Source organism: Chelonoidis abingdonii, chromosome 1 (genome assembly GCF_003597395.2).
Source record: "Chelonoidis abingdonii isolate Lonesome George chromosome 1, CheloAbing_2.0, whole genome shotgun sequence".
Classification (NCBI taxonomy): Eukaryota; Metazoa; Chordata; order Testudines; family Testudinidae; genus Chelonoidis; species Chelonoidis abingdonii.
In genome coordinates, this window is record NC_133769.1 from 317030951 (window position 1) to 317053910 (window position 22960).

The 22960-nt window shown below is 45.2% G+C and overlaps 1 protein-coding gene across 1 annotated transcript in view; it reads right to left on the reverse strand.

Annotated features, from left to right (window-relative positions):
• The window catches only part of TMEM272 (transmembrane protein 272), a 37774-nt gene extending 27134 nt beyond the window's left edge, over positions 1–10640 (reverse strand). Inside the window, exons 1-2 of the mRNA XM_032783968.2 lie at positions 10401–10640; positions 6488–6568 (exon numbers count right to left, since the gene is read on the reverse strand). Of these exons, the coding sequence (XP_032639859.1) occupies positions 6488–6545 (58 nt within the window). The 5' untranslated portion in view covers positions 6546–6568; positions 10401–10640. The remainder of the gene's footprint in view (positions 1–6487; positions 6569–10400) is intronic.
• Positions 10641–22960: the final 12320 nt, after the last annotated feature.

The following is a 22960-nucleotide window of genomic DNA, read 5'->3' on the forward strand; positions in this document are numbered from 1 at the left end:
TACATGATCTCTCCTGGGGCCCTTCCCGCAGCAGCTGCAAATTCAAGCTCCCTCTCAAGCCTGAAGCCATCTCAGATAGGCGTGAAAAAAGACACAAGACGAATGTTCTGCAGAAATCATGGACGTGAAACCGCAATGAAAGAGCTCAATTCTGAATGAGGTGGAGGACGGAGTAACAAAAGTACCAGGAAATATGCCATGAGACCGGAGGACAGGAAATGCCATGAGTGTGGAGGAGACAGGAGGGGGAGGACCATGTGAGAGAGAAGGAGAGACGCTCGAATGAGAGTGGCGGCGGGAAGCATCGAAGGTATCGGGTATAACTCTGGTTGCTGCGTGCGATCCAAACGCACGCTCCGGCATGCGGTGGAGCTTCGGATGGCAGCAGGTCACAGAGTGCCTCTGCAGCCCCTGTATAACTGTCTCCCCCTCACCAGTCCTTAGCTCCTCAGCTCACCAGCGATAGAACAATGGGGAGGCTCCGTGACGCCATTCACCCCAGTGGACAGCCCTAACCAAAGGCTATCATTTTATGTGACATTTTAGTGGCCTTTCCTTCCCCTACCTCCCCCAAACCGCCACCGGGGCTACCTTTGTCAGTTCTTGCCCTCGTTTCTTAAGTTAATTAATAAAATACATTATTTTTAAATTAGATATGTTTATTTCCTTAGGAAGCAACGTACAGAAGGGGGATGGGTGGGTGGCTACAGGAATGAGTCATCAAGGTGGAGGCGGGTTTCGTCAAGGAGAAACAAACACAACATCACACCGTACCCTGGCCGCATGAGAACTGGTTTTCAAACTTCCTCTGATGCACCCGCGTTCCTGGTGTGCTCTCTAAATCGCCTGGTGTCTGCTGGCGTAATCAGCGGCCGGTATTTGGCCTCACCTCCCAGCCCTGCCGTAAAGGTCTCCCCTTACGCACAGAGATTGGGGCACACAGCAGAGCAGCGTAATCAATTGGGGACATTGGTTTCACTGAGCTGTCGGCGAGACAGTAATGGTGCGTCTCAGTGCGCTTAAACGCCAATGCACTCACCACCATTCGCAGTTTGCCCAGCCTGTGTTGGAAACAACTCCTGACACTGTTCCAGGCTGCCTGGTTGGGTTCATAGCCATGCATCAAGTGTGGCCTGGTCCCAGGACTCCAACTACAGGCTTTCAACACCCCACTGTCAATTCTGGTCTGGAAGCTATCCCTTGTCGCAGCCATTTAAACGAGTTAGTGTTCCTGAAGACGGAGCATCAGAACCCTTCCACGCCATCCCACGTGATTTGGTAACCTCCCTTGTATCCACCAGTGCTTGCAGCACATGGAAAGTACCCTTTGGTTATAGTACTGACGGTGCCCTGGTTGCTCTCCGGTGCAAGATAGGGATGGGTTCCATCTATGCCCCACCCACAGTAGGGAATCCCATTGCAGCAAGCCCATCCTGCTGACTCTGCGCACTTCCCAGAGTCAAACTTTCGTAGCAGCAGGCTAGAGATGTTTGCTACTTGCATCGACAAGCCCTAACAGTAGATTGTGCCCACCCAGAAATTGATTCCACTGATGTAGCTGTCTGGCATCTGCAAGCTCCACAGGCTATTGCAACTCGCTTTCAATTGAGGCTGCTCTCATCTGGTTTAGGGCATTTCAGGGCAGGGGAAGCAATGTTCCAAAGCATGCGAAGTTTCGCGCCCTGGAATGCCCCACCGGCAACACTATGCAGTCCCACCAGTCTGTGCTGTGTTCCCCGGCCCAAATTGGCTATTCAATTGGCTAGAACCTGCCCCTCATTACCCACATGTTCTAAAGTGTAGGGGCCACATGTGGAGGAATTCTGTATCCATGCTCGTCTCCTCCCAGCCCCACGCTGCCATAGTCTCCTCCTCCTCCTACTTTGCAGGTCCGGTTCGCATGTGATGCCAAGAATGCGCGATGGTATTTACATTACGTCATGATTTGCTGTCTTGAGCCCTGCTATGGGTTGCACAGTTCCCAGCGAAAGGCACGAAACGGATTCTCCTGCTACTTCATGGAGGGAGGGGTGCGGGCTGTTACCAGAACACCCGCGACAGTTTTTGCCCCATCAGCACTAGGATTTCACGATTCCAATAGGTGGTGGGGAGACTCCAGGAACTATGGTTTGCTTCTTTGGTTTTCTGGTAGGCTTGTCTGAGCTCCTTAACTTTCACACGGCACTGTATTGAGTCCCTGGTGTGGCCTCTCTGCATCATGGCCTTGGAAATTTTTTCAAATGTTTTTCCATTTCGTCTTTTGGAACGGAGTTCTATTAGCACGGAATCCTCTCCTCATACAGCGATCAGATCCAGTACCTCCCGTGCAGTCCATGCCAGAGCTCTTTTTCGATTCTCAGGAGACTGCATTGTTACCTGTGCTGATGAGCTCTGCGTGGTCACTTGTGCTGGTGAGCTCTCCACACTGGCCAAACAGGAAATGAAATTCAAAAGTTCGCGGAGTTTTTCCTGTCTACTTGGCCAGTGCATCCGAGTTCAGATGACTTTCCAGAGCGGTCACAACGGTGCACTGTGGGATCCGCCCGGAGGCCAATACTGTCGAATTGCGGCCACACTAACCCTAATCCAACATGGCAATACCGATTTCAGTGCTACTCCCCTTGTCAGGGAGGAGTACAGAAATCAGTTTTAAGAGCCCTTTATATCGATATAAAGGGCTTCGTTGTGTGGACGGGTGCAGGGTTAAATCGGTTTAATGCTGCTAAATTCGGTATAAATGCGTAGTGTAGACCAGGCCTCAGAGCAGGTGTAAGCGCCTCACAGGGGAAAGAGAAGCCTGGGTCTGTTCAATGTTGCTTCATGGCTCAGAACAATCATTTGCCTGACAGTGGTGAGAAACTCCACAGGCCTCAGCCTGCCCCAGCCTAGCACCCGGACCTACTTTTGCCTTGTTCCAGCTCTGTTCTTGACTCCAGATTTAGCCTCTGTCCCTTAGCTCCAACCACTAGGCCTGATCGTCCTCACCTCAGTGTCTAACAGTGCAGCTCTAATAGTGGACAGCTGGTTTCCATTTAGCTATAAAAGGTTGTTTGTTCTATATAGCCCCTTAACTGCTGAAAATCACAATATGATAAGGTATATTAGCATCAATCACATCTGAACAGGATTTTTGCAATAACCGAACGAAGAACCACAGTATATCACCCATTTGCTTTGCAGTACAACTGGAATTGAAAATTGGCTCTAATTCCTTTTGGCCACTTAACTAGAGTTTGCCCTGATGCTCTGAGCCTAATGTATTGTACCAAAAAAAAAAGAGAGAGAGAGAGAGAGAGGAATTTCAAATGATGCTGTGCTGGTATGCTGACTATTTAAATATCATTAAACCATTAGGTTTATATCTGGCATCAGAACTGGCCTCTTCATGAATGCTTTCTGAAAAATATTTAAAGGGCAATGAGAAATGTGAAGTTGAGATTAATTAGCATTTGTGTTGTAATTAATGAAAAAATCCATTTTGGAGGCACCAGTCGCACAGATGACCCATAGCTAAGGTTGAGTTGAGTTTTGCACTTAAATATAAGCAAAAGCCTCATCTTAGAGTATGGATGGAGGAATTCTGACAGCTCAACTGCAGTGCCAGAATGCAATGGGCCTGATTCTGAGCTGCTTTACACTGGGGTAACTTTATGGACTTCCATGGAGTTACTCCTGACTCAAGTCAGTGTATGTAAGATTAGAATCAAACCCATTTTTTAATTTTAAAAAGGGTAATTTATTCCAACAGTCACCCCTGAAGCCCTGATGGCACTATAACACCAACAGAAAATAGTAACATTTCAATTGTTTCTGTGGTAGGAACAGAAATCTAAAAATACACTGCCTCTGCCCTTTTTGTCCTGAAATCCAGAGAGGGGTAAAAATGACGGCCAAGATTCTCTGCTGTGCATAGTTTCCACAGGTGGCCACAAAGGTGATGGAGAGCTGTCAGGTTGCTGAAGTATCTTGTTTCTTGATGCAGTTCTGAATCTGCCACTGCGCTGGTGGAGTTTAGAGCAGACTGGGGGATTCTCTAAATTGTGCCAGATGGTCACAGCTCCCAAGCAGCCACTTGCGAAATAAGTAAAGCCAGATCAGAGTGCTCTGGACACACCTCCTCACTACTCCTTATGCTCTTTATTGGTGGGGGTGACATAGAAGCTCTACGTGAGCTGGGAGACTGTTCCCCACCAAGTGAATCCTCAGTCAGTCAGTGGGGACTGGTCTCTGCTTTCTAGTCCCTTTGTGTAACTGGAGCAATGCAAAGAGAAGAGATGGGAACAGAGAATCTGGCCCAGCAGTGTTGCTACAGTTCTATTTCCTCAGAGTGGGATCTTGTCAGATTTCACAACCTAGGTCAAGTCAGGCGTGGTCCTTACTTAGATGACAGCCCTCTGTAACTTGGTGGGGTTTTTCACCTAGGCAGTTGGTATTTGATACCTCCTCAGGGGAGAAGGTAAGATTCAGTGTGGGCTCTTGCTGTGCCATTTGACAGAGTAGCAGTAGGGTGATTTAATAGCAGCAAAGTCTTTCTGACTGAATTGCTTTCAGTGAGACTATTTTAGGCTACATTTGAAGAACTGGACAGGAGATTGGTGCGAAATATTTAGCTGAAGTTCTAATGTATTAGAATCAGTAACTTTAGAGTATAATTTAGCTTTTGAGACTCTGTATATTATCATAATCTTTGTGGAAGACTATTTCAGGGGGTTGTAGATTTTAGGTCATTTTGTTATGGAACAAGGAGTGTAGTGGCTTAATCATTCATGGACATTTATTCTGAGTTTTCAGGGAGCTCTGTCAACTGGAGCCAAAAGCATCCATATGAGACCCCAGAGTAGCAACTGCAGTCTGAGGAATACAATAATTGGTTTGGGTGAGGTTTCAGTTATGTTGAGTGGGAAAATAATATAAAGAAATTTTCTTTTTCTCATAACTGAATGTGAGACTCTGGATTTAGAAAATATCATGGGTTTAAAGTAAAGGCACTAGGAATTTGGAGGACAGCACACAAAGGAGACATAGTCAGAAGCCAGGTTAAGGATTTAGTTTTCCTGTTGGCCACTCCCATGCCATGGGCTGGGTCTTATGCTGTGAGGAAAAAATTTCTCATAAAATGTACAGGTGTGACCTTATTTACCCTCTGATCAGCCTCTTACCAGGGCTTCACCACCACTTGTCAATAGTGTAGAATGCAGTGGCATGCCTGCTCACAGGACTGGGGAGCAGCCAAGATCACATTAGACCCCACTCCATATTCGTTATCTTTACCCTGACACCCTGTAAAATAACAGAATGATTTTTAAGATGGCTGTAACCAAGGCTGTTGGTTTTAAAGCCTTGAATTGCATAAGCCCAGGCCATACTGGAGAAATCCTCCATTAGTGTTAATAAAATCACCGTGGGGCCTAGGAGCCCTAGACATGGCTCAGAACCACATTGTACCAGGTGCTGCTCAAACATGGAGCAAACAGATAGTCCCTTTCCCAAAGAGCTTACAATTGAAGTGAGACTTGCCCTGGCAGGTGTTTGAGTCTAATATCACGTGACTTTTGGGATCTGGTCATTGTACTTTGGCTCAAAAGCTGGTTGTGATTTTGTGATGGCAGGTCATAAGGTATGAGACTCATTTCCACAAGATGTCAACCTGCACTATTTTTTATAGCTGTTCTCCATTGTAAGTCTAAGGCAAATCATGCGTAGGACCCAATTTGAAAAGAATGACACTAGATTTGGCTCTGCAGTGCAGTACATTGTAAAGTGTTTTAAGGTGTTTTTCATTTCCAGGCAAGCACCACAGCAGAGGAGTGCTTTATATGTACAGTCGTTAGTACAGTACGTCTGTCTACCAATCTGTTTCTCTAAAACACACGGATACAACAACACTTCAGCCACGGAAGAAAAGTGCTGGATCCAATGGAAATTGCAGAGGGAAATTAGCTAGGCAGAATGTATTTATAAAATTTAATTTGACCAGGACACTAGAGTTAACATACCTTGTGTGGCCATGGGTTCTTCTGTACCTGGACCTCAGTTTTACATCACATCTGCAGCACCAATGTGCCTGCTAACATCAGGCTGGGACATTGGTTTAGTGCTCACTCAGAAGGCAGAATCAGAAGTTTGAGATTCTCCCATCTACGTACTGACCAGGACCACCTGCATTTAAGACCCAGTCCTGCCGCTTGCTGAGTCCCTCCTGTGAGGTGTTAATTGATTTGGGTAGGAGTTGTCATAACCTCACACCAGGCAGGAGGAGACCATTTGGGCTTGATCCAATGCCCAGAGCCCCCACTGACTTACCTGGGCTTGAGTCAGGCCCTTAGTTTGTCAATTCTGGTGAGATCATAGCAGAAGGTGGTACAGCTGCCTAAACTCTCATGCCCTTAACTTGCAATGAACTTGGTATTAGCCCATTTTTCTAACTATAGTAATCACAGGGCCATTTAAGTAATAGAAGGTGATTACTTTTACAGCTGTGACTTACCATTGCTGGCAATTTTAGATATGCACCGGTGACACGCTTTCTCCAGGCCAGCAGCCATTGGTGATCACTGTCTGGTGTTCTCTAGAGATAGAAATAATAAGGGTATTACAATAATAAATTGTGTTTTTAATGAACTAGATATGATGGGCCAGATTCACTTTTTTGCTTTAGCAGCTTTGTGCCTACCCCAGTCACTCAAAGCAGCTGCACACCCAGATTGCTGGAGCAGAAACAAGTAGCCAGAGCATACCAGCGAATCTAGCACCACTATAAACTGAATGTTAAAGGCTTGATTCACCTCCCACATGACATTGGTATAAATCTGGAGTAACGCCACTGAAATCAACCATGTGACATGGGTGTAAATGAGAGGAGACTGTATAGAAATGGAGTAGCATGCATGGCCAAAAAGGAGAGAGATGTGGGGGTGCACAACTGGGTGTGTCTGAAAAAGAGGAATTCAGTGCCATCCGCAGAGTGCAAAGAAGGCACTTAGCTAACTGCTCCTCTTTGGCCTTGCTGCTGTTATTAGTCAGGAGCATTCTGGCAGCCACACAGCAGAGCTTTCATTAATGCAGGATCAGCTTCCCCTGTGCCCCCTGTCTTGCTCATGTCTTTATACCATGTACTACACTCCCTGTCTGCACAGTGTAGGATTCAAGGCCACTACTAAGAAAGACAGTGATTTTTAAAAGGGTAATAAATAAAGAGGATACATTTAAAAACTAATTTGCCAGCAATTTTTACACAGTTGTATCTGTGTTACCACCCTTCCCTCACTCTCAGAAGACCCCACTGTTTTATCTCAGAAAACGCTGAGTGGTAACTTTTGGCAAAAGCTGACTCTTTTCGTTTGGCCACAGTAAGATGATGGCTGGTCAGAAGTGACCCGCTTCTGGGGGAGTTCACCCCATTCCCTCCCTCCCCCTCACACTCAGCATGCCACTAAAACCATCCCTGGCTCATAAAGATACTTCTGAAGAGCAAATATTGCGCTTTTGGATTGCAACAATTGACAGGTTTTTTTAAAAGAAAGAAACTGGCCGTGAAGTGCACTTAGTGGTCAAAGGTGGGTGGAGGTAACAATGTAGTAATGATAGGCTGTATACAATTTTCAAAATGCTAGCAAGACCTCCTGGCTCAAAACAACAATGCAGAGCAAAAGGCTTCATAACTCTTTACCAAAGTAAAAATATATACTCTTATAAAACCACACGAGAGGCCAGTTTTAAATGTAGAAAAGAATGGATTAAACTGAGGGCATTGGTTGTAAGTTTTATTCCTGAACAATCCAAAATTAGACTTTGCTTTTAGAAACAAGTCATGGCTAGTGGCATATCCTAAAATGATCTAATTAAATCACTTTGGCCATTATGAGAAAAAATATAAACACCCAATATTTTAACAGAAAATACTTTTATAGTTGTACTTTTTGCTAAAACTACTTTACCTATTCTTTACCAATGCATTAAAAAAAAAAAAGCCAGCACACCTCTGATTATCAAATTATCATGGACAAACGAACAACTCCTGTGGCTGCACAGGCTATATTTCCACACAGAGAGAGCAAAACGTACCCTCAGTCTAAAATGACTTTGGTTTTAAAGAAAAACTACAATAAAGTAAATGCAATAGACTCAGTATATGTGTGTATATCAGTGGAGAAATTGGAGAGGGTCCAGAGAAGAGCAATAAGAATGATTAAAGGTCTTGAGAACATGACCTATGAAGGAAGGCTGAAAGAATTGGGTTTATTTAGTTTGGAAAAGAGAAGCCTGAGAGGGGACATGATAGCAGTTTTCAGGTACCTAAAAGGGTGTCATCAGGAGGATGGAGAAAACTTGTTCACCTTAGCCTCTAATAATAGAACAAGAAGCAATGGGCTTAAACTGCAGCAAGGGAGATTTAGGTTGGACATTAGGAAAAAGTTCCTAACTGTCAGGGTAGTTAAACACTGGAATAAATTGCCTAGGGAGGTTGTGGAATCTCCATCTCTGGAGATATTTAAGAGTAGGTTAGATAAATGTCTATCAGGGATGGTCTAGACAGTATTTGGTCCTGCCATGAGGGCAGGGGACTGGACTCGATGACCTCTCGAGGTCCCTTCCAGTCCTAGAGTCTATGAATCTATGAATCTATGTTATCATGTCTCCTTCTAGTGGCTTGCCTCAGCAATTACAGCCATCCGATTACATGGCTAAAACTGAGTTCTGCACAGAGGAAGAGTTCTTAAAAAATGTAAAGACATAATACTAAGAAAGCAAAAGGCATGATGGTTTCATAGGTACACACACAACAGGGCATATGCACATAACCTTGAGATAATTTCACCAGATTACAAGTGACATGCACCCATTTATCAGGGTGGATTTGAAACCTATATGATTAATCTATGCTTTGGAAAGTGCTATAAAGTCTACGGGTAATCATTCCAAAAAACTGCCTATCTGCAGGATCGCAATGCATATTACAGACAAAAGCATTTACTGTATGTAATTAGCTGTAACAGATGAGAAGGAGCAACTCAGTTGCCAGGCAAATTAAGGGGTAATTTCCTTTGGAAAACTGCCATTATAAGAAATTAAAATTTAAATGACCACTAAAAACTACACCGAATCAGTACAGAGTGTAGAGGCTTATGGAATGCTACAGTAATGCAGATAGGCACCCTCGTTTTGCCAGCAGGTCTCAGAAAATCACCTGATGGTACCACAGGTAATGAAAAACCCAGACACAACTGGCTAAACTTAGAGACAAAAGGCCCGCACTGTGATCCTCCTTACATCAGTTTTACACTGGTGTCACTTCATTGCCTCAAATGGAGTTATTCTTGTGCTGCACAGGTGTAAGGTAGAGCATCTCAAGCCAAGGGGACAAGTTATTCAGCCACCATGGGGATGGTCACAGTAGCTGTCAAAGCAGCTGCATGGCCCTATATGGGGAAATTTGGCCGGTGGATCTACGTAGCTGCAGATCCTTTGGCCACTCCCTGGCCTGCTGTTCCCAGGTGATAGCAAAGATGGAATCCATAGAGCAGAGCTCATGGAGATATATTTTCTCTCCATATCCTGCTCAGTCTCAGCACAGCTGACCTGCTCCAGTCCCTCTCCCTTTTGTGCTAGCTGTGCCGATGGAGGGGGCCAAGGTTGCCCCAGAATGTTGGCTTTGGGGGGGGGCTCGAATTGCAGCAAACTCATGACATGCTAACACTTTCTCAGATATTGCTCCCCTGGTTCTAAAACTCTATCCCTTATTCCTCCAGGCAGTAATGCGAAGTCTATGTAGCTCAGACCCATCTGTAAACCCAGCCCAAGGTTGCTTTAACTTTGAACTGGTTTGCTGCTGATGGTTTCTGTCCTAACCTTACATTTTCAGAGTTGTGTTCACCAAAATAAGAATGATTCTCTCTCCTGTGAACATGCCTGACCCCTCTGCATTTGTAAATCTCCTTTTACACTGTTCCCATCACTAGTTATCCAAATAAAGAACAGATTCCAAATTGGTCTATTATTTGATTTCTCAAAATATACTTTGGCTGCACAAAATAAGCTGCACTTTCAATCAATTCCAAATCCCTCACATTTTTGAGGAATAAAACAGGAAGACACTCTGTTGCTTTCTAAATTCTCAGTCCACTGCACTGTAGATCTACAATTCCTGATAGCTCAGTCAGATAGGCTTTGCCCCAAGACCCCAAATCCTTTAGCAATAGAAACATGTTCATCTCACTGCATAGACTCTTGAGGATTTTTTAAATATTCTGAAAACCATTTCTACCATACTGGTTTGCAGTCCATTTCTTCCTGACTAAGTATAAAATGCAACACTGTCCTTTATTCTGCAAACATTCCTGGCAAATCAGCATCGTTCCAATGAATTTATCATACCTGAAAGGACTTTAACTTTAACTCACCTTGTTAAACCAATGGAAGTCTGGAATGAGAAATCACAAAATAGATTCTTCAACAAAAGTATATTGTGAAAGTCAGATCATGTGTTACACTATAGTCATACTCTGCTTCCAGGGACTCTGCTTTCAGTTAGCTGGCTTTACGTGATCGTGGTTTCTTTTCATTCCATCTCTTTCTCTCTCTGTTGCACACACCTTTTCTCTCTATCATTACTCAAATTCCTCTGCTGCCGCCAGGCAGCTCCTCTGCTGTTTCTAGTTGTGAGGAGAGCGGATTATAATTATTTCCTATATACTCCCACATTCGGCTTGCTCCTCAACCCACCAATTGCAGGGTTTCACAGTGCCATCAGGGGGCAGCAGAGGAGCCCATAGAAGACTTGAGAAGGTAAAAGTAAAGCTATTTCCTTTGCAAAAATCTTTCAGTAGATTTGGTTTATCCATAAATCAGCAGCTAGTAGCTGATGCTTCGTTTATTTTATGGTACCGTTTTGTCCCTTTGCTCTTTGCAATGGCCTGATACAGTCCTCTATGATTTATAAAGCTGCCACATACACAACTTTTAGTGTTAGCTACTGGGTGTTGTTTATGATATATATCCTATACTACCTCCCTAGAGATCTATTTTTTGAATAGTTATTCTGCAGTTTCCCTTTTCATTAGCAGGTGCCTGTCAGAAATCTCAGGTCTAATAATAAGTGCTGCGTCATTAGCTAGAAAGCAATACCTTTTGTACAATAGGAAAACTATGTTTGACATAAATCTCTCTGGGAGCAACTACAGCATTAATGAAGATCTACACATATTTAGGGCCTTTTATAAAAGGCTTTGCAAAAAAGGCTACTAGCTGTTAAAATCATCATTAGGGAACTGACAAAATACCTGCCAAAACTTTGGAGAAACAATAGTGAACTCAGCTCTCATGTTTGCACAGCATTCATATGTGATGTAATTCTAATGTTGAAGCAGAGCTAACAGCTATGCATTAGGAGGATTACGTCCATGGTTGAGTTTACTGGGGAAAAGAAAATTGCATTGCTTGAAGATTTTTTTACATGCAATTGGTCTAGTATGCAAAAAATAATGTATAATGTCATTTTTCATTATGAAGGTACCCAGTGGTCTTTAAATGTTGGTAAATAGTATACAGAGTATATTCTGGGCATGGTACAGAGGCCCTGATTCTGCAATCCTTACTCATGTTGATTAATACCTTGCTCCACCAGTATTCATACTGATTTCAAGAGGAGCGCTCAAATGGGTAAGATCTCTACAACTGTGCCCCTTGATATTACTAATTCACCACTGAAATGCAGCCACTTCTGGTATGACACGTGCTAACACCACAACACTGCACAACTGTTTTTAGGAAGAGAAGGGAAGCACCAACTGAAACAGTAGTAGTTCGAATTTAGTTACCAAAGTTGGAAGTTAAACAGGACATCATAGTGTTTAAAAGGTAGGAATAGCAAGGAGAGAGGGGAATTGTTTGGATTAGTCCAAGCAAGTGTAACTAAGAGAAATCAGATGCAAATGAACAAAGAAAAATGTGAGCTGAATAAAATTTTCTATCAGGAATAGCTACTAACTCATGGAATGGAATCCCAAAGGAAATGATAGAATTGCTTGAATCTTTAAAAATTAGTCTGAAGGTGCACTTGGGAGCAAGCCTGTATTGGCCAAGGAATTTGCAAAGTTACCTAAGTCTTTTCCATCTCCTGTTTCCATGATTTTAGCTTGACTTCTAACCATGACAGATGACTGCGTACAAGGGACACTGAGAAACAGAGTAAAGGAAGTGGGTGAGTGAAGCTAGTTTCTAGATGCCACAAGAAGCTGTAGAATAGTGAAATCTTCTCTTTGCTAGACAGTCTGTGTTACGAAAATCACGCGCATATCTGACATCTGTTGGCACCTCTGTCAGCTTTGCCAGCAGAGGGATCAAGGATTGAATTGGTATGGGGGGCTGAACCACTCTCCCCTAGACGTGATCCTTTCTGAACAAGATTAAGGCGCAGCAGTAGGGGAAAGCTGCCATGGCAGCTGTCCCCAATGTAACTGCAGTATTGCTACCCCAAATGCTCCAAAATCATAAATTAACCCCCTGAGATTGTCTTAAAAGCACTGAGATTTTTTAAAAATCATCACCAAGGATTTCTTTGTCTTTATCTTGTGTTGTTTGAAACTTTAGGGTTTGAAACTTTAGGGTCAAACTTTTCAAGTTTTTCTCCACAGCTATGAGGCCTAGAAACTGACTTGGTTTTTAACTAAAGCTTAGATTCTCAAGTAATCACATGACTTTAGGAGATGAGGCCTGAAATAACACTAGCTATGAAAAGGCTTGTGATAAAATTGCAGGAATTGGCAGCACTGTAATTGTTCTGTAGCTAGAAGTCTGGTTTCCAAGATTATCAGTACAACCCCTTTCATGAGCAATCCATTCAATACAGAATACTAACAAACCTTAGGGAAGAAGTTAACAGTTGGTTGGGGAGGGGAGAAGGAAAATTCCCAAGTAGAACATTCCTCAGCTTAGAAGCAAGGACATTTTAGTGAGAAAAAGAAGGGGAATGTGAGGATATATTTAGTGTTTCATTAGATCTGTAGCAGGAAATCAGGTAGGAGAGGGCTGCGAAAGAGTCTAGGAAAAAAATTCAAAGAGAAGGACTGAGTACTTTTAAGGGTAATTCTGTTTTCCTTATTATAATAAAGCACCTCATTCAGTGTTTCAAGAAAGCAACTCTTCCAGTGATTCTTTTTTATGTCATGTAACAATGGTAAAGGAAGTCGGAACAGGAAACTGGAGAAAGGAAGATAGGGAAGTTGGGGATAGACAAGAAAGGAGTTTTTAGCCCTTCTTTTTTCTATCTATAGCCTGGTACTGCATTCCAATTAAAACACATTCCAGTGTATTAAGAGCTGTGTTTCTTTACTATTGGATGCTAATCTGCCTCAGGAATTCCAAGATCCAAGCAAGCTGATCAAACCAGTAAATGTGTTTTCCCCTCATGTTTTAAGGTTTAAGAAGCATAAGGCATATTTCATAACAAGACTGTGTTTACCTCAAGTCTTTCAATTCCCCAGAGTGTAGAACAGTGATGGGCAAACTTTTTGGCCCAAGGACCACATCGGGGTTGCAAAAATGTATGGAGGGCCAGGTAGGGAAGGCTGTGCCTCCCCAAAGAGCCTGGCCCCCAACCCCTATCGGACCCCTCCCACTTCTCAGCCCCTGACTGCCCCCCTCAGAACCTCCAACTCATCCAACCCCCCCAATCCTTGTCCCCTAACCGCCCCCTCCCAGGACCCCCCGCAACCGCCCCAAGGACCCCACTCTCTAGCCAACTTCCCTTCTCCCAGTCCCCTGATTGCTCTGACCCCTATCCACACTCCTGCCCTTTGACAGGCCCCCCAGGATCCCACGCCTATCCAACCCCCCTTTTCCCCATCATCTGACCCCTATTCACACCCCCACCCCCTGACAGGCCCCCCCCAGGACTCCCACATTTATCCAACCGCCCCATCCTCCGTCCCCCATCCCCTGACAACCCCCAGAACCTCTGCCCCATCCAACCGCCCCCTGCTCCCTGTCCCCTGATTTCCCCTTGGATTCCCCACTCCTTATCCAACCCCACAGCCCCCTTACCATGCCACTCAGAACAGGATGTCTGGCAGCCACGCCGCTCAGCTGGAGCCAGACATGCTGCCGCTCTACTTGACAGGAGTGCGCAACCCCAGCACCCAGAACGCTGCCCGTGCGGCAGCGGAGCTGCAGGGGAGGGAGGGGGCAGCAGGGTAGAGGCCAGGGGTTAGCCTCCCCGGGAACTCAAGGGCTGGGCAGGACGGTCCTGCAGGACGGATGTAGCCCACGGGCTGTAGTTTGCCCACCTCTGATGTAGAACCACAGTTACTTTAAAATTTCATCTTCAATACAAGTAACTTTGTTCCTGTGAGGGTCTTGCTATCTCTCCAGGCAAACTTTTGATGAAAGTTCTAGTCTTGAACACTGCTCCTCTTGTTATTTTATGATGACATTAGTGGGGATGGAACTGTTCTGTTCAGTTTCTAGTGCAGTTTCACTAGGTATAAGATTCTGATCTTGCTTACACTGGTGAGTTCACACAGGCATAAGGTATAAGAAGGGCACTTCTGGTCTTCCTTACACTGGTCACTTTAGTGGTTACTGCTAATTTATACTGATATATCTGAGAGCATAGTCAAAACCCTGTTTTCCTAAAAAAGTGATACATTTTAAGGCCGAAAGGAGCCATTATGATCATCTAGTCTGACCTCTTGCACAACATAGATCATAAAATGTCACCTAGTAATTCATGCACCAAGCCCATAGCTTCTGGAAACCTGAACACATGAACATGGTGTTCATGTGCTTCATGTTCTTCTTTCAGCAGTGCCAATGTAACTTTCCCTGGCTATTTAATTGGGAAGAGTGCTTAGTACAGAGAGATGGAGACACTCATCTAGGAATGTTGTATTTTATTTCCAGTTTAAATTTCTTTGTTCTCATGACTGGATAGTATCAGAGGGGGTAGCCGTGTTAGTCTGGATCTGTAAAAGCAGCAAAGAATCCTGTGGCACCTTATAGACTAACAGACATTTTGGAGCATGAGCTTTCATGGGTGAATACCCACTTCGTCAGATGCATGTAGTGGAAATTTCCAGGGGCAGGTATATATATGCAGGCAAGCTAGAGACAATGAGGTTAGTTCAATCAGAGAGGATGAGGCCCTGTTCTAGCAGTTGAGGTGTGAAAACCAAGGGAGGAGAAACTGGATAATTTACAAGCCAAAATGCCCAAATAGAGTTAAAATTCTCCTAATTCATTGGTTATTAAAAAAATTATAGGGTTTGGCAAAATTAAGGTGCAAAAAGGCCAGATTTTCAAAATATCTCTAAAAAGGCACCTGTATAATTTACATGTACATCCATTTACCTAGACATCTTCGTATACAAATTGAATAATTACACAACCGCATGTTTGCGTGCACAGCTGGGTGTTTAGTGACTTGGCTGCATGTATACATACATATGTGGCCCCTTGGTTCCTCCACAGGGATAGAGACAAAACCCACTGAAGTCAATAGAAGTCTTTTCATTTACTTCAGTGGTCACCGAATTGGGTCCTAAAGGCTGCATCCTGGCACTGCCCTAACTCCAGGTGTTTGCTGCTCCTGGACCAGCTGTGAGTCTGAAGGAGGAGAAGTTAATTGAGAGTCAGTCCAGTAAAAGTAGATTGCTGAGCCATCCTGCGTGGTGCGCCCTGTAAGAACTCTGAGTAGTAGTAATACCTCACAAACAAATGTGTGAGGAACCAGAAACAAACTTGGGTCCCAAAGGGTCACCACTTCTGTGAGAGGAGCCCACTCAAGATAAAAACTTGTGAGGCCATCCCACTCTACAAAAGATCACGGAGAACAAAATCAGTGTTGTATAGTCACTAGGAAAAAAGGGGTGCTGTTTACCATGCCAAATCAGACTCAGAATAACTCACGGACAATAGCTAGTGGAGGCAAGGCACAGGGTAGTTTTGCCTTGATGTAGCTGGTTGAGGCAAACCTGAGACCCTCCCCCACCAGTGTTTGCCTCAACCAGCCACACTGAGGTGAAACTACCCCGTGCTTTGTCTCCATTAGGATTTTAAAACAAGAGAGCTAACTCAAGTTAGCTATCTCGTTTTAAAGATCACACCTTTTTCCCCAGTGAAGGCTAGCTCACAATGTGAAAGCAAGTCTCTCTGAGCTCACCTCTGCCTTCACCCTCACTTTGTACAAGTTCATATAACCATACTGCAAGTCAGTGGAGGACCAGGCCCAGTGAATGCATTTAGGAAATGGCTCCATCTAATCTGAGAATCTATCCACAGGTTGACAGAGACAGCAGTAATTTTAAAACTGATGAATAAAATAGTGCTACTTTCTGTTGTAGAAACAATCATCTTATCCTAATGCTTTCAAAGAAAAAGCTTTTTATCATTTATTAATAGCAACACATGTAGTTATAAGAAAAGAAATTCAATACATCTTTCATTTTTCCATTGTTCAAGGCAAGACGTGTGAATGTTTAACTTACAGCTGCTTTGGTTAGCAGTGGAGGGGTGTGTGTGAAATCACTTTAACTACTTTCCATAGCATTTAATGGCTAAGCCAAATGGGATCCCAGAAATTACAACATGCAATTATTACAATCAAATCTCTCCAAAAAATAAGAGGAGTAAATCAGGGCCAATCCCCCCCCCCGAAAAAAGTCCATGCTGCAGATGTAGCAAGCCTAGATTGCTGCAAACCAGAGATGACATGTTGGTGTTCACTAGCACAGTCAATGCTGTAGCTATCACAGTTGATTCTGCTGGAGTTCATTGTAATTACAACTGCCATCTCTGTGAGAACTCAGAGGAGATGGGCAGCACCCCCAGGGATAGTATGGATCCCTGCTTCTCTTCAATAGCTATGTGAGACTGCTGGTAGAGACAGTGAGACACCATGGGGTAGCTGCCAGCAGTACACCATTAACTCTCAGCTCTATGTAGGCTTGGGAGGATTCAATTTAAAATCGAGAAGATGTTGGTAAACGTTGATTTCAGCTCACACACGAGTGCAGCTTACCCCACCCACCTTGCACCTGCAGGGATTGAGCATCACCAGCCCTGTGGCAGTGCAGTAGCCCTCTGCAGCCTTGGAGTGAGGGTGCAGAGCCGTGACAGCAGAGCTGCAGAGGGCTCTCTCAGGGCAAGTGACCGTGATCCCCACAGGCACAAGGTGTGGGGAAGGCTGCAGACCTAGTGAGGCAGAGCAGAGACCCCTGGTCAGAACTGCAAGGAGGTGGAGGAAGACATGCCCCTGGCTATGGGGAAGGTTACCCATTGCTAATTGGCTCAGGAGCCACTCAGCAGTGGGGATGGTCTCCCCCTCAGCTGGAGTATCGTTGTTCTCCTTGCGCCCCAGGCTAGGGGTTTCTGCACTGCCCACCAAGTCCACAGTCTTCCCCACCCCTTGCACCCACAGGGACCCAGTGTCATCAGCCCCGTGACTATGCAGGGAGCCCTCTGCACCTCCACAGCCCTGCTCGCTCACTCACCAGCCAGGAACATGTGGGCCATCCTCAGGCAGGAACTGTTCAGCAGTTCAGCAGGGGGCGCCCTGCCCTGCCACCAAGGGCTCATCCTCCACCTTGCAACCCTGGCCAGTGGGTCTCTGCTCCACTGGGCCAGCACCACAACCTCCCACACACCTTGTACCCAGGTGTCTTAGGCCCCTGGGTCACACAGGAAGCCCCCTGCAGTCCTGCTGTCAACACTACCCTAACTCTAGCCTCAGTTGCTTCATTTCCCACAGCTGTAAAAATCAAAATAATTAAATGGGGGGGGAATTAAAATTAAAAATCAATATTAACCATGGAAATTGCTAAAATAACAAACCCCAAATTCTGCCAAGCCTGACTATATAGCTTATTCTCTGCAACTGCCACCAGAATACAGAGAGGAAATTAGCTCTGGGATGGAAAAGAGCTGGCTCAAGCTGAGCCCAAGTAAGACTGAAGTGGTGCTGGTCAGAAAGGGGAAATGCTCTGAAGAGCTGGCCAAGCTGTTGTCTCCACTTTCTAGTAAAGGCACAAAGCTCCCATTTGTCAGAGTTGTGTGATGCCTCAGGTGTCAGGAGTGAACCCATTCAGCTGAGCCTGAGGACTAGCCAGCCCAACCTCCAGGCAGATTAATGGGCTCAGCTGAATTGTGGTAGGATCACCTCATTGGCCAGCTTGTCTGACTGGGTGACAGGAGCTAGCAGGCCTGCTTTTACATGCAGCAGCAGGTCACTGGCTGCTCAACACTTATGCCCACAGCTGTGATCATTTCTGTACCTGCCTTGTTCCTATCCTGCTTCCTCCTGACTCCAGCTCTGACCCTCAGCTTGACTACTGGTTCCTGTCTCTGGCTCTGACTGTTAACCCCTCCAAACACTAGGACTGACCCCTGCTCCAATCAGCAATAGGGTTGCCAGGTGTCCATTTTTGACCAGAATGTCCAGTTGAAAAGGGACCCTAGTGGCTCTAGTCAGCACCATTGATCAAGCCAGTGCAAGCAGGCTCCTTACCTGGATCCATGAGGCTCCCAGGAAGCTGCCAGCATCTCCCTGTGGCTCCTAAGCAGAGGAATGGACACAGGGGCTCTGTGTGCTGCTCCCACTCCAGCACCAGCTCAGCAGCTCCCATCGGCCAGGAACTGCAACCAGTGGGAGCTGAGGAGGTGGCACCTGCAGGCAGGGGCAGCGCACAGTAGTGCAGTAGTGCCTCAAAATCTCACCAGGTAGCACTATGCTCCAAGGTTCACTCAGTGGGCAAGGATGTCCCTGTGAGACACGGGCTAGGATGGGAACTGATTGCATGAATATGTGATGCTGCATTGGGAGCCACAGTAAAGACAGTTAAGTGAATGACAAGTGATAGACAGATACCAATTATTGACCAACTTTCCCATAGATAGTGATGGTGATACATGTTCAGGGTATGAAGCTCAACACCTCTCAGCATAATCCATAAATGCTCCCTATTTCCAAGTAAATAGAAGAGAAGAATAAATGATATCTTTGACACAAATAGATGGTTGAGCTGGAGAAGCATTCATTCACTCAACCACACATCTCAAAACTTTCTCCCATGTTCAGAGCTCGCAGTTTTCTTGTCAGGGCAGCAGAACATTTTCTTGCCTGTGCTACAGTGGGTGAGGTTCCAGAGTTCGGGGATGTTCTTCTTGATTGCCTGTTTGAAGAAGACGACAGCTGCCTCCTCCTCCTCCTCCTCCCTCTTCCATTACTCTGGGGAAATTTGTGACCGAGCTCAAAATGGCTGTGACTCAGTTTCAGTTTAATTCTTGGGAAGCCAGGATTATGAAATGGCGCCTTAATTTTGGGAATCTTCTCTCCTTTAGAATCTAGCCATTTGTTGCCATGTTTCCAGCAGTCATACCATGGGAGAGAAGAAGCAAGTCAGTTTGATGATAAATATCTAGGCCCATTACATGGCTGGAAGAGCCAAGCATCAAATCTACCTGTATCATCTTAGTGCAGAGAAGTGGGTAGAGTATCAGAGAGCTAGTTACAGTTGCTTGACTCAGTGCTGGTTGGGACCCAACATTAGTTAGAACAGCTATGGGGCTGCTCTAATTTACACTACTGGCAAAAGGTACCTAAAGAACTTTATACCAGTGGAGAACCAGTACTATGAATCTCTGCTCCACCCCACGGCATTCCCAGTCTGTGCCTGCTGTGGTTCATAAGCAGGTGGCAGAGGAGCTGGTTCTGCTGCCTCCAGCAGTGTTATTCTAGCAAGGAATTCTCCTCTGCAAAAGGAATTCTGTGCCAGAATCCATCCACTCTCTTGTGTGACATGAAGTAAACACGTGTTGCAAAGAATCTAGGCCTCAGTTTAGAATCCAGCCTGATCAGCCTGAAGAGGAATAAAGAAATGAAAAGAGGGGAAAGCAGACAGAGAGTGATAGAGATGAAAGAGTGAGTCAAAGGTGCTGGATCTGTTGATGATGGTGGCTGTGAACATTGTGCTGTCCTTCTCCTCTGCCTCTCTATTCCTGTTTATTTATTTTAGGAAAGACAGAGGGCTGAAATGTCTAGAGGAGCTGGATATTTGCATATTTCAGTCCCTATCTTCACAGAGTAGAGACAGGGTAGAGAGATATGTGATAAGTGCATTAGTGATTGAAAATGGCCAGAACTAGTTTTAGGGTTCCCAGCCCTGAAAGTGGCCTTTAAAGTGGTCTTCAACAGAAATCCAAAACAGAAACAGATTATCTCAATGTTACCTTGATCTCAGGCACAATTGGGTTATTCAGGATTTGTGTTATAGTTTGCACTCACCACTGCTGCCCCCAAAAGAAAAAGTTTAAAATCAAGTGTAACCCTTCTGCCTGTCTGAGTTGGCAGCAACAAGGGCCAGGTTCAGTATCTAGGGATTCCGTTTCAATAACACAATGCAAAACCACCTCAAGCCCCATCCAGTGACCTGGGACAATTACACACTACCCCCTCGGTGCCTCTGAGAGGCAATACTTCCCCTCTTGCAAGCACGGAGTCTGAGTGTAGCAAAATCCTTTTAATAAAGGAGGAAAACAATGTGGCATTATGTTGGGGAAACACTGCAAACAGGATTCATAGCACAAACCATGAGCAAAAGACACACACCCCCTCCAGTAAGTTTGGCAGTATCCTTTTCCCCTCACGGTCTTGAGTCCAGCAACCCAAAAATCACCCAAAAGTCCAACAACCCAAAAGTCACTGTCCCTGGTCAGTGCAGCCCCAGAGTTTAAAAGTTTATCTGCAGAGTTTTACTTCCCAGCCTGGGGTGAGGGGGGCGCAGCGATGTTAAGGGGCGCTTTACATGGTCGGAGGCCAACTGCCCTGCCTCTCCATGAGGTTCTGCTGCAGCCTTCACCGTGAGCCACTCCACCAGCCACTCCACTCTACCAGCTATCCCCTGAGCTGCTCCAGTTATCCCACAAACTGCTGTGCTCTGCCAGCTGCTCAGCAACATATCTTCAGGCCCTCCCACAGCACTCAGTGATTTCAGCTGTTAGTAATTTTAGCTCTTTAGTGATTTCAGCTTATATTAGGTGAGCCTCAGTGCTCATGCGCCATTGGCCCAAAGTGAATTCAGCTCAGCAGCCTGTAACTAGACTCCTAATGGAATTAAAATTAGCTCTGATATTCCACAGCAGAGAGAGGAGGAGACATAATTGATATTTCAGGCCCTTAAAAGGGGCCCATACCATCAAGTACAAATACCAATCTCCCAACCTCTCTCTTAATTCATTGAGTTTTGGAACCCATGTCCCTTGTCTACTGAGTGTTACTTAGTTGATGGCGAGTCCCTCTGTCATAAAACAGTTTCATTGTCCTTGATTCACATAATAAGGGTAACAACACTTTATTCTTCCTGCCCCAATAACAGAGAAACTGAGGATCCCACAGCAGCCAAAGTGACCATTTTGGGCTGTTGTGGGTTCATGCTAGGTGGGGTGGTGTGCCTATGCAAACAAGATCAGCCCCTGAAGTTCTTTTCTACAACTCGCCACAATTCACCACCAGATGTCAGGGTGGAGCTCACCCTGACTCTGCTTACACAAGGACTGACATGAAAAATTGCAGTGTCCTAAGTTGGATGCTCCATGTTACAGGAATTACAGAGCGCCAGCATCAATACATAGAATTGCTCAGCTGAAGCTATAAAGATAATAATTTAGGCCAGATTCTGCCTGGCCCTGAGATATGTTTGCTGTGGAAGGAAAGGCATGGGGAGTTTCACTCTACACCTTTACTTCTCCCCCTGGGGTGCATAGCACCCCAAAGCAGGCAGGAATGGCATAAAAGTCCTATCCTTCCCACTGCACAACCTCAGTTTGGCTCTTGACTGAATCACTTTGCTCTGTCCCTTTCTGAGACCAAAATGTTTTGGGACTGCTAGTGGCAACTGTGTAGACCACATCACTGTGTCATCATTATCTGTGATGAGTAGATCAGGGCCACGGGGCTCCCAGCTGAGTGTAGGCTGCCCAACCAGCCTCCTCTGTTTCATGGACTGTTGGTTTCAGAACATGAAATACAGAAATCCAGAGAAGCCAGTTGTCCAGTGATCAGAGCAGGGGCCCAAGAACCAGGACATGTGGATTCTAGTCTTGGCTCTGCTGCTAACTCATTGTGTGGTTTTGGCTGAGTCAGTCATTTCCCTCTGTGTCTTAGTTTTCTCATCTGTAAAATGGAGCTAATACTGACCCTCTGACCTCCCTTAACTAAGTGTTTTGAACTCCTATGAAGGGACGAGGGGTCTAGAACATGTCAGAGTGTTAACAGCTGGTGTGAGAGTGAGTGAAATGCTTCTCTAAGTCCCATGTGGGACATGAGAGCCTCCCAGGTGCATCATCTCCATTCTAAACCTCATATTTCAAGTATTTTTGGAAACAAAATGATCCTTTAGTCTGAAAGTCTCAGCCACTTGTAATTAACAAAGATCTAGGGTTCCACAGTTCAGCCTAGTGTTTAGGTCAAGTCCCAGTTCGGGGAATTCTATTCCATACATTCTGCATGCTCACTTGAATACAGGTTTATGCATCATTTCCTGTGCTCCATCCCCAGCCAGAGGTGGATAACATAGTTATTTTATATCCCATTCCTCACAGTGGCTGTGAAATGTACTTAATGAATTGTAAAAGCAGCAGAGAATCCTGTGGCACCTTATAGACTAACAGACATTTTGGAGCATGAGCTTTCGTGGGTGAATACCCACTTCGTCGGATGCATGTAGTGGAAGTTTCCAGGGGCAGGTATATATATGCTAGCAAGCAAGCTAGAGATAACGAGGTTAGTTCAATCAGGGAGGATGAGGCCCTGTTCTAGCAGCTGAGGTGTGAAAACCAAGGGAGGAGAAACTGGTTCTGTAGTTGGCAAGCCATTCACAGTCTTTGTTCAATCCTGAGCTGATGGTGTCAAATTTGCAGATGAACTGAAGCTCAGCAGTTTCTCTTTGAAGTCTGGTCCTGAAGTTTTTTT